This window comes from Melanotaenia boesemani, chromosome 23 (assembly GCF_017639745.1).
Source record: "Melanotaenia boesemani isolate fMelBoe1 chromosome 23, fMelBoe1.pri, whole genome shotgun sequence".
In the NCBI taxonomy this organism is placed as follows: Eukaryota; Metazoa; Chordata; class Actinopteri; order Atheriniformes; family Melanotaeniidae; genus Melanotaenia; species Melanotaenia boesemani.
The window spans coordinates 1346555-1359475 of record NC_055704.1 but is presented as its reverse complement, the minus strand read 5'-3'; the positions used below and the strand labels follow the sequence as shown (position 1 = coordinate 1359475).

Genomic DNA, 12921 nt, shown 5'->3' with positions numbered 1-12921 from the left:
CAGAAGTCGAAAGTTACCGAAAACGAGATAAATTAAATCCACGAGGCGGCGGCATTTTTCCCTCTGAACGAGCTGGACACGGCGCAGCATAGATATAAAGGCTAAATGTCTCAACCTCGCTGCTGGCCGGCCATCTTGCCACTGTCAATTCGCTCCCTCATAAACTTGTTTTAATGGTGCATGCACTTTATAAATAACCATAATTTGCTCAATTTCATAGCGATTTTTGTGGGTTTCGTTTGTTAATAAACGCCAGAGGTGTAGCTACACTACTGTTCAAAAGTTTGGGGTCACTTCCCTATTGAATCCCATGGCAAAGTGACCCCAAACTTTTGAACGGTAGTGTATGTCAACGCATACTTATGAATAATATGATAATTTATATATGAAAAATTATATCCAAAGATTACACACACACACACACATGGATATTAACAATATCAAATTATTTGATTTATTGCATGTTTAGTTTAAACATGTAATAATTCAAATTATTTTATATGAGTAATATTTATGTTATCATAACACATTATAATTAATTTATAATACATTATTCTTATTATTCTCTTAAATGTCTGTAACATCTTGGCCATAAAAGTGACATTTATTTGCAATACAAAATAGGTAGAAGATTTACACATTTACATGAAGGACTGCAGCTTGTTGAAACCCCCACCCTGGACAGAGAACTAAGCTATGGTGGAGATTTACACATGGAGGACAGAGTTAAAAACAGAGATGTGTGAGTGAAACAGTGGAATTGAATTTATGAATTTACTGATATACAGTTAAATTACCCAACTTAAGATTTCACTAGACAGATACACACTAGCAGAGAGAGAGAGAAGTTCACACCAACACAAACTACACCTCAGTAAGTGGAGCCATCTTGGCGATGTGGTGCAGTCTTAGCTTAAAAAACATACAACTAATGTCAGCAGCATGGTGGTAACTGTCTACGCCATACTGTGTGCCGTCGATGTGCTCCTCGAGCAAAAACACATCCTCCGACCCGATCCTCTTCCGTACAATGTACAGGACCTCCAGCAGTCTGATTGCTGTGATTGGCTGGAACTTGCTGATGCCTGGCAAATGAGCCGCTCTGCTGCTCTGACGACCCTGATTTCCACCGAGTGCAAGCGCGGCATGTTACAGCTGCGCTGCGGCCTTCGCTGCTATTCGTGGTTGTTTTAAACAGTGGTTTGGTTTCCACTGGGTTTGTGCACGGCACGTTACGGCTGCGCTGCGGCCTTCGCTGCTATTCGTGGTCGTTTTAAACAGTGGTTTGGTTTCCACTGGGTTTGTGCGCAGCCTCTTTATTGAGCAGCTATCACACTTCAGTAGAGCAAGCAAAGTTCTCGCAAAGTTCAAACAGGGAAACACATCAGCATACAACACTTTATGACCCTTATCACACAGAGCTGTGACCACCACATCCTGTCCTCTGCAGGGTGGGTGAGACCGCAAATCATTACCCATCCTTAAGGGAGAAACTTTAAACTGTTAACTTTAAACTGTCAACTTCTGTTTCCTCTGACAGACCCAAAGTATTTCCTCTTCATGTCAAAGCTGAGTAGAAACCAGCAGAAGCAGATAATGTTAACACGATGTAAACATTAGTATGTCCCGGTCATATATTTAGGAGTTAATATTACTAATAATTACTGGGAGAAAACATTGCCGTTTAAAGACTGTTTGGTTTATTGAGACCACAAAGGAAAATCCATGTCAAGCTTTTCATAAACACTGAAAACTGCCGTCACTGTGATGATCCGTGGTGGAGGCTGGATTAGTGGAACATCCAAATAGTTTCACCGTAGTCGCATTTCCACTGGGAGAAACTGGAGAATTTTTTTGTCCATTTACAGCTTCACATAAAACCCGACTTATGTATAAACTTATTATCTGACTGTCCTCCCACTTACACATGAACATTTTTTGTTCTGATTTCTTGTTTCATGAACAAGAATCTGTTCAAGCCCAAACAAACAGTCCAGGTGACAAAGTTCAGGAGGTCAACCAGGTGGCCGAGCAGACTGCTTGGCTCTAGAGGTCGGTCAGAAGAGAGGCTTCGACCAGTGACCCCCTCGGAGACAGTAGACAGTAGTAGGAGAGTGTCTGGATCCAAGACCCCCTGGGGAACAGGACAGAGCAGCATCAGAAGAGCATCCCGACCAGGGACCCCCTCGGGAACAGGAACCAGAAGCAAAGGAGGAGCGTCTTGACCCAAGACCTCCACAGGAACCAGAGGCAGAGGAGTGTCTCGACCATGGACCCTCTCGGAAACAGGAACCTCAGGAGGCAGCATAGACCAGGGTGCCGCCGTGGGACGCTGAAGAGCTGGACAGGACCTGGTCGCTGGTGTCAGACATTGCAGCGCTGGAGCAGATCTGGGAGCGGGTGTTGGACATCGCAGGGCTGGCGACGTGGACCTTAGAGCTGGTGGCGACACCGGAGATGTGAGGCATGTAGCCAGTAGAGACACTAGAGACGTGGAGCTGGTGAAGACACTGGAGATGTGAGGTGTGAAGGTGGTGGAGACTCTGGAGGTGTGAGGCATTGAGCTGGCGGAGACACTGGAGGTGTGAGGCATTGAGCTGGCGGAGACACTGGAGGTGTGAGGCGTGGAGGTGGGGGAGACACTGGAGATGCAACACATCAAGGCCCTGTTGTACCCCAGCCAGTAAGTCAGCTGCACCCGGAAAACTGAGGTACCAGGGACTTGTGTTTAGCAAGTCAATGATCCTTTTGGTCCTTTTTGATCCCATTGTTCCTGAAAGGAGCAAGTCTAGCCGTGCAGTCATCATATGTCTTTATGGCCTGGTCCATCTCTTCAAAAGCGTCCTCATATCTGCAGTGGTCCGTGAGGTCCTTGGTGTGCTAGACCATTTTGTCTGCTGGGTCCATGTCTGGTCAGATCCTTCTGTTATGTGCGGTGGAGGAGAGGATCCAAATACAGGCAGATGAGGCAGGAGGCAGAATGGTGCCAAACTCAGGAACAGGACAAGACCACACATTACAGAGAATAAACCACAAGGATCTGACAATGAAAACTGAACACCATGGGGTATTTATACACAGAGGGAGTCATTGGGAGCAGGTGAAATGAATGAGAAATCAAACCAGATGAACCAACGAGCCAAGAACAGATAACACAGAGCCCATGAGGGGAAACAGGAAACAGAAACTAAACATGACATAGCCAAAAACCAAAGACAAGAAACAAGAACATAAACTGCGAACTATGACTGAATGTTTGCACATAATTTCAGAGTTTACAGATGTGCAGAAGTGCAGGGTTTGCATGGTTGTAAAAAGATTTGTATTTGTGAAAATAAAAATAAAGTTCTTTGTGGCCTTTGCTTGGTCGGTTTCATTTTGTGGCTAAATATTTTGTAAAAAATCAGCCTGAAAGTTTCTGAAAATCTTACAAATATACCGTGGGCTCTTAACCCATCTGAAGATTGTGAGGGAGTTTCCAGTGTCACTTCCATAAAATAAGATGAAGAAACATAATCTTCCTGATCTGAACAAAGAGCTGCTTCTGTGTAGTTCATTAAAGATCCATTTTTATTAGCAAATAGACTATATTTGTAGAGCTCATTTCTATTCTTATTTGACCAATCCCAGTCCTTGAAGACAATATGCCACACATTTACAGATTCATTCATACATTGACTGAGCCTCACCATGTGTCCAATAACCAGGCTTTATTTGGTCACTTTACTTTCAGGAAGACATGCTGAAACCCTTTTGCAAAGGAAGGAAACAGTTTCGCTCCACACAAAGGGCCTGAAAGCATTTCTTCCTGGACAATTATGTATTCACACTAACAGATGAGTAGGTTCAGGAATTATCCTGAATTATTCAGGATAACCATAATTAGATGATGGAAGCTTGTAATAATAAAACTGTTGCCTATGGAAAATGTTTTAACGCAACAAAGAACCATAACTGAATCAGAAGTGAAGATATCGGAGAAGAGACAGGATGAAGATGATGCCGGATTATCCGTCGTTAAGGAGAAAATCTGACAAAGTTCTGCAGCGGAACTTTAAAGCTTATAGAAGGTTTTTTGGCAGGTTAATTGGTAGGTGAGGGTGTCGAGGCTTCATCCTTCCAGTCAGGGTGGGTCACGGCTCTTCACTTTGTGCCATGTGGGTCGCTTCATTTTACCACCATTTTTAGTCATTAGAGGGCAAAAACATGCTCTTCTAAAAACTTCTATAGAAGCATTACAGATTAATATCTTTTTCCCCTCAAATCTTTATGTCAACTTCAGTTCTAATTAAAACTACAAAATATTTAATAATTCAAAATACTTTAACCCTTTAAATGCCCATTTAAATGCCAAAAAAACAAAAAAAAAACTGTTTCTCATAAAACACATGTTTGTGCCATGATCTGTGGTTTTCTGTTCCTGATCTATTGCAGTTTCAGTTTCTAGTCCTTTAATTCGGAGCTCTTCCTTGGTTCCTGTTTTTATTAGGTGAGTTTATTCCCTTGTGATTTCTGTTTACTTTATGCTGGGTACACATATAAGGAATTTCTAAATCTGAAGAGATTTTTTAGAGACCTAACACATGAAGATAAAAAATCTGGTATTTAACAGTTTTGATCATACTGTGTGTGGTAACTCCAATAATCTCAGCACAGAACTTGTAGTCTTGTGACTATGCATAACAAAAAAATCCAGAAATTAAAACAGACTGGAGACCGCGTGAATGGACTTCATAGCTGTGTCCCAATTCAGGGTCTACACACTTCGAAGTGTGCAGACTACGCTACAGTGTCCTACGTAGTCTGCACACTTCGAAGTCCGGTTAAAGTTTGTGAAATGGTGTCCTTCGCGGCCTCTTTTCTCCCACAATTCATTGCGCACTAGATGGCGACAACTTAACAGAAGAGTGCGGATGAGTACGTTTTTAAATGTAAGTATTTCTTTTACCTCACTTTAGTAAAAATGTGAGTACATAATGTATTGTAATACTGTAATATAATATAATATAATAATATGTAATAATATTGTAATTTTTTATATTTGTGGATTTTAAGGGGTTAATAACGTGCCGAACGGCTAGAAAAGAACAGATAACTGAGATAAATTTAAAAATTAGACTGATCAATATAACATTCGCGGTCAAACAAGATTAAAACGAGAGATTTTTTTTCTTTTTCTACCCACATTATTAACAACTCGGTCGGTGGTAGCGTTCATTAAAGTGTCCTATTATATGTAAAACTTAAGAATTTCAGAGATTTAACTGATTCAAATGTTATTTTGCTGTAATGAATGACGTTAATGTATTTAAAAGATTACTTTAATAGAAAAATAATAATAATAAACAGCAGTCCAACACAGGACCCCGAAATGTCATCTCCGGGCTAAACATAACCAGCAATATGAGAACAAGGTGATAATATGTTTCCACTAACCAAAGTCATATTACACATCAAATTCCATGAATCAATGAATAACAATGAACTTGATCAGTACACTGAAATAAATAATATAAGACCGTGACCACACTTTTTTTTTACTAAAACAAGAAGGCTGTGAGGACATGGTGTAAAAGCACAATGGCTATAACATACAAAGGCAAAATACATTTAAACAAAATTGTATCACATTTAACAGACGCAAATATGTTATTGCAGGACATCGACAGAATGTACAAGCATTTTCGTGACTTATAAGACTGATATTGCATTGATTTACCTCTGGAAACTAAAGGAATGTATTGGTGATGATCGCAGTCTGATCTGGTGTTTGGAACTATTGAATGTCTACAGTAACATTTTTTGTATACAGGAGTGAAAGTGTCACCACTCTTAGTATATCGAGGCAGAGCCGTCCATACTGCTGGGACATTATATACTACCACACGGCTTTAATAATTAGATGAAAGTAAGCCGTAACAAAATAATCATTTAACCTTACAGAAGTGGTTATCAGTAAGAAATATGGAGGCTAATGAGGACCATCATGTCTGATCTTTAATAAATGCTTGCTTGTTGGTTGAAGTGAATATTTCCCTCCAGAAATGTATGAAATTATTGTGTTTACACTTATTTAATCTGTTGTCAAACATGACATGATCATCACTTAAATTAACATTAACATAATAATGCATTCTTTGACAAACATATGTGCAGTATTAATATGTTTATTTAGTTTTAACCCTCAGTAATCCGCTCGCTTTTACCTCTCTGTACTATATTTGTTTTCTCAACTGTCATTTAGAATCTTCCTGGTGCTCCAATAGGATTTTCCGCTTACTTTCAGGTTAAACTGTCGTGTTTGTGAATGTTTCCGTACCTTTGGGGCAAAAAAGCTGCACCACGCTATTAAAAAAAAAAAAAAAAAATGAATACAGCCAAGTCCCGTGCTGTCACCGAATTGGAACTGAAAATCCTGGCCAATCAGATTAATCAGAAGGTTACCGCCCCCGACTGACAAATACGCCCTCTGAACAGAGAGAGCGAGCAGAGTTTTCCGACGAGAGCGTACTGGTGAGTGTGGGGGGGCGTGTTTTACGGCCCTGCGAGTAATTAAAAACTCCAGCGATCAGTGCAATGTGCTCTCTCGATTAAGAAATGCACTGCTGAATTGATAAATACGCTCACCAGGGTATTTGGTACGCTCATCAAGGTATTTGGCAGCGATACAAGAGTTGGCTGTCTAAGCCTGACATGAAGTGCATTGTAGTAGCCTAGGTGATTTATAATAAAAGAATGACTTAAAATCTCAAAATCATGACGACAAACCAACGGCTTGGCTTTGGACAACTATCTAAGATGAAAGAAGCTGGATTTCACAACAGCGCTAATCTGTGCATCAAACTGTAGAGCACAGTCAAATTTCACGCCAAGGTTGTTCACCAGAGGCCTGAGACACTGACCCAAGTATCTCAGGTCTAGGCAGGCAAGGCGAAGGTGGAGCCGGCACGCAACACAGGTAGGCCGGGATCCCAGAGAGTGGTGGAGGACAGCTTCTGTGTCCATCCTGCTCAGATCTCAGCAAATTTATAGTTAGTGCTCATAGATTTAGTAATGTCTGGTGATCATACAATAGCAGAGTCAACATGAGAAGAGAGAATCCATTAAAAACAATATAAAAACCAAACAACACAGCAGAAGAACAAAACAGCAGATTTCACATCTCATTTACTGAACAAAAGCCACTTTAGAATCAATGTGAAAAACTGGCTCCTCTCCATGATCCATCAGCCTGTAGAAGCTCCTCCAGCAACAGGAAGTTCAGTCATGCAGCCATAGTTTCCTAGAATTGCACAAAACCTAAATATCCCAATAAAAAAATGGTAATGGAAACAGCAGTAAATGAGCTTTTAGTGTTCAAGGCTTCAGTGCTGGATAGCAAAGCATATTTGTTTGGCACAACACAGCAGCCAGACCATCATTGTGCTTGCTGCAATGCTGGACAGGACAAGTTAAAAAGAGAGAAAATAAAAGAAAAAAAGCACTATAGGGTACCTTCTGGGGTCGTGGGGGGCGGCCTCTCCTGGCCTGTCTTGCCCTGGGGGACCTCCCGGGTAGCAGGGGTGCCTAATGCCACTAGAGGCTCAACATCCAGAGGGAAGTTCGCTTCCCTCTTCCCTCTGGGCTTACATCCCCAGACCCCTCTTATTTCCCGCTCTCCCTGTCTCACACACACACACACACACACACACACACACACACACACACACACACACACACACACACACACACACACACACACACACACACACGCGTAGGTATTTGGGAGGCACGCACGCAATGCTGGGTGGAGTGGAGGGGGCCATTTAGTGGTCTCCTCTGATGCACCCAATGGTGACTCGCCTCTCAGTTTTAATTGCACTTAGACACAAAAACACAAGAAACACAACACACAAACAACACCTGGGGGGCGTGTCATGCGGTGCATGTCAGGCGGGGCCAGGCTCCCGGCACATTGCAGTCACTTCCCCTCAATTTTAGTTGCAAACAACACACACTACATAAACAGTCAGGAGCGGGGAGGAGGGGGTCAGAGGGGGGAGGTGGTTGCCCCGATGGCGCCCTGGCTCCTGGGGTGTGTGCTGGCCAATGCTGGGTGGTTGTCTGGGGGGTTGTCTGGGGGGCCTGGTCCTCCTAGGCATGGTGCAGACCCTCTGCCTTTGGGGGGTGGGGCAGCCACCTCTGGTCTCCTGGGGCCCTGGGCCCTTCGCTTGGGCTACCCTGGGTGGCCGGTCCCTGGCAGGGCTGGCTGCTGCCGATCTTGGCCCACTGGGACCTGTGCCCCAAAACTGTGGGGGGCTCTTGCTGGGGCCTGGGTCTCTGGGCTGCCCTGGCCTGCCTCTGACCTCCGTAGAGGCGTGGTCGCATTTGCACAATCTCACTCACCACTCTTCATCACTGATCACTCCTTATTCCTCATGCTCTGCATGCTGACACAGTCACTGAGTTGTCCAGTGTGTTTATATACTAAGAGATAATTCTTCTTTTTATTTTTCCTGTGAGTTAGTATCTGGTCGCTGTTATGTCTTTTTGATTTGGTTATTATTTAAAAACTCTTAATGACTAGCAACTCTGGTTTTTTTTTTGTTTGTTTGTTTTTGTTTTTTGTAAAAGTTGTGTAGATTTTCCATAGTCTGACCTTGGTCTGAATCTGCTGGGAAGATTGGCTGCTGTCTGGACTGTTTTCCACTTGTGAGTAGAATGATGGACTCCAGGTAGTCTGGAAATGACCTGATTAGCTCCCCAGACTGATGGACAGCAACGGTTGCTGATGTCTTTGCTCCTTGGCATTGTGCTAACACACCTGAATGCTTCAGAGGAAAGCATGGACTTGGTTTTACACACAGCTTCTGGATTTTAGCTGTGGTTTATTGACACTTCCTCATAACACATGGTGTTGAGCTAACTTTAGAGATAATAAATACTGAAAAAAATCTTCATTATGTCCTGACTTGTAAAATATTAGAACTGAAAAGTGGGCATTTTCTTTTTGATGCCAGTAGATGTTTTAGTTACAACATCACCCCAAATCAAAACTTCCCCAGTAAAAATTTACCATCATGTGGAAGGAAGACCACTTAGAGAAAAGAGGAATTCACTGGAGGAAAAAGAAGAAGTGAGCTTTATCTCTAATATACTGCTTTTCAGAACACAGAGGATAAAAGTCTGAACAGGTCAGATCAGACCTACACACTCTCTCTGCCATGTCTGCGCAAAGGTAAGCTGCATTTTTCGCTTCTTTTGCATCTATTTTTTCCATTTTGCAGAGTTTCTTTAGGTTGACTGACCAGTGTTTGGGATATCGCTGCAATACATCCACATGTGGAGAGTTTATTAAATCTGTGTTTTCTCTCATTGATTTAGGTGTTTTAGAGGAAGCATGCTTCAGCTGATCTGGGCCATTATCCTCGTGTCCCGTCTGAAACCTTTCTGCTCTGCTGGAAAAGAAGACGAGGAGGGATTTAAACTGTGTGTCACAATGAGTCGAGGAGTGACGGACCTCTCCAATCAGAATCTGGTAGAGGTTCCCTCTGATATCTCCAACAACACGCAGTATCTGGACATTTCTTACAACTCCATCAGCGAACTCAAGGAAGCTCCGTTTTCCGGATTGTCCCAGCTCTGCTTCCTGAAGGCAACCCACTGCCTCCTGAGGAAGATTTCACCCACAGTGTTCAGCCACACTCCTGCACTCAAAGTTCTTAATATATCTTTTAATGAATTACCCTTCATTCCTGAATTTCCACTGAAACAGCTGAGAATTTTTGACCTGAATAATAACATGTACTCCAGTTATCGGATGCCAGCATCATTTCAGAGTTTAACCAGTCTGGACGTGCTGTCGTTGGGGAGTCCTGCTGCTGTATCGGTCAACGTCAATGACTTTGATCCACTGATCAATATGACTCTTCATCATCTGGTTTTGGGAGCAGGAACTCGGTGGCAGAAGTATGATTCTGGTTCGCTTGCAAAGATCAAGTCTCTCCAAAGATTTTCCCTTAATGCCTCTTTTTGTGATAATTGGTCTATGTTTGAGAACCTTCTCAAGGACTTGAATGAGACGCAAGCAAAATCGCTGAGATTTATCTCTGTGTTTCCAGACAGCTGCAACGTTAGTGAGAACCTCTTCTATAACCTGCGAATGATGCCGTGCATCCAGAACCTGACCATAGAAAACACCTGGATAAACAGCTCATTCATGGAGGTTTTCATTAAGAATGTGTGGCTGTCCCATCTTTATGATGTCTCCTTTGTTAACATCACCTACAACGAAGACACACCTGACGGGTTTCAGTTTCCCACCATTAACCACACGACCAATGTCCACTCGTTTACCTTCAATGGAGTTAATCACTATCAATACAGATATCCCACGATCAATATGAGCTTTGATGCTGTCTCAAAACTGACCTATCTAAAGTTTTCTGGGACAGGAATGAACATTTTACCCTGCAGGGTCTTGTCTGCCCTGCCTTCGCTGGAGACACTTGACCTGTCCAACAATCTGTTGTCAGAGTCGGGCTTCTGGTGGTTTAAGTGTTCACACACCTCGACCTTCCCGAAGCTACGACGACTGTCCTTAAGTAAGAACCGTTTCAGCAGCCTTTCTCAAATCGCTAAAAACATGCAACAGATGAAGACAGTAGAATCTCTAGACCTCAGCTTCAACTCCATCAACCTGGACGGGGACTGCCTTTGGCCTGCTCAGCTGACTGAGCTCAGCCTGGGAAACAACAACCTGGGGAACGACATCTTTAAATACCTCTCACCAAACTTTATGAAGATTGATTTATCTAAAACAGGAATAACAGCAATAACACATGAAGATCTGTCTGGATTTACAAAGCTGACGCATCTCAAGCTGAGCTCCAACAGCATCCAGGTCATTCCTTCAACTCTCGCCGCTCCGGCTCTGATCAGCCTCTACGTCGACCAAAATGCCATCACCTCTATAACCAGGGAGTCTTTAGCCGGGCTGCCCCTCCTGAAGACCCTCAAAGCTGGGAGCAACCCCTTTCTCTGCTCATGTGACTCCCATTGGTTTGTTACTGCTTACAACAAGTCTTTGCTTGTGGACTGGCCGTTAGATTACACTTGCAGCACCCCGCCATCATTTGCAGGCCTGCCACTGTCCGAGTATAAAACCAGCGAGTTGTCTTGTGAGGCTTGGCTTCAAGCCACAGTAGCTCTGCCCGTGGTGGTGGTGATATCTGCGGCCACGGCTCTGCTTTTCTATAAATGTGATGGACTCTGGTATACAAAGATGTTGTGGGTCTGGATCAGGATGAAGAAGAGAGGCAAGAAACGCTCCAACATGTTTAAGGATGTCTCGTTTTGTTATCATGCCTTCATCTCATACAGCCATCAGGACTCTGGCTGGGTGGACAACCAACTGGTACCCTCCCTGGAAGGTGCTGGCTTTTTGCTCTGCGTCCATGAGCGAGACTTTGTCCCTGGTGAATGGATAATAGACAACATAGTCAACTGTGTGGAGTCCAGCTACAAGACACTGTTTCTGCTGTCCAAGCACTTCGTGCAGAGTGAATGGTGCAACTACGAACTCTTCTTCGCCCAGCACAGATCGATCAGCATCCAAGAGGATTCTTTAGTTTTCATATTACTGGAGCCAATACCAACCGACTCTTTTCCCAAGAGGTTCCTGAAGCTGAGGAGCTTACTGAAGCAGCAGACATACCTGGAGTGGCCGAAGGATGAACGGAAGCAACAGCTTTTCTGGGCTAGTCTTAAATCTATGCTGCACATGGCGGATAAAGCCATTGTTCTGAAAAATGTGGCAGAAGCCATGTTAGATACACTTCCTCTGGTCAGCAGCGAAGTGTAAGGGATATAATCATTGCATGGTCAGTTGATTTTTTAAAAACTGTTGAAATGCCAGAATGTTTAGTGAATTAATTTTCTCCCCCAATGCAGTACTGAATTTTCATCTTCCTGGAAGATGCTGCAAAAGTTAGAAATCTCTATTATTATTTAAACAAGCTCAGATGTGTCATGCTGTCAAAACGAATTAGAGAGAAGTCATATGATTCTGTAAATAGAATTTAAAAGATCTAATTTCAGATCTGTTTCATAAGGGAATGATCCATATCATCTTCACAGAGCAAGAAGTGAATCATTTGTTCAGTTTGAGCAGATGTTGCAGGAAAATGTCTCCACCTACTGTTTGTAATGCAGTCATACAACACAGACAAAAATAACGCTTCATGGTACAGAAATCATTCAAATTTAAGTACAAGATTTACAACTACAGATGTTGATGCTCCAAATAAAACATTCATGTTTGCAAAGGTTTCTGATATATGTGTGTTCAAAATCCATTAATGTCCATTAATGATTAATTTATCCATGGCGATGACAGCACAGGAATCTTCTTCTCTGAATTTTTTCTGGATTGGAAACAGGAGTATGTTGTGTTCATATTAAATCACATTTTATATAAACAGAACATGTTAAATCTCCTGAAGTCCCAGATTGACAAAACCTGCATGTTATTCCCCTGATCTGCTTCACACATTTCTAATAAAGGAAGAAAAATAAATAAATGCATAATAATAAAAACAACAACCAAACAAAAAAACTCCACAAGATTAACTCACTCAATCTCACTTATATATATATGCGACACACAGACATTAATTTAATGTGGACAGGTTCGAGCCATGGTTGTTTGTGTATGTGAATATTTCTGTTGGAAGGATTTTCCAGACTTGTGGCTCTATGGGAGAAAAACGATTGGCTAAATGAGGTTTTATGTCTGCGAAAACTGCAACATCCTCAAGATTTTCTCTGCAAGAACCAGAAGCAGTGGAGTTCTGAATGACTTTAAATACGAGGCAAACGTCAGAATATTTAATGACATTTTAACAGCAGCAAGTGTTCAAATTTAACTCTGAAAATAAGGTA

At 42.5% G+C, this 12921-nt stretch overlaps 1 protein-coding gene across 1 annotated transcript; it reads left to right on the top strand.

Moving 5' to 3' along the window:
- The first annotated feature begins 4889 nt into the window (after positions 1–4889).
- LOC121634315 (toll-like receptor 1) lies at positions 4890–12350 on the top strand. The gene is made up of 3 exons (XM_041976847.1): positions 4890–4931; positions 9148–9217; positions 9364–12350. Exons 2-3 carry the CDS (start codon positions 9204–9206, stop codon positions 11840–11842), a joined length of 2493 nt encoding a protein of 830 aa, XP_041832781.1. The 5' UTR covers positions 4890–4931; positions 9148–9203; the 3' UTR covers positions 11843–12350.
- Positions 12351–12921: the final 571 nt, after the last annotated feature.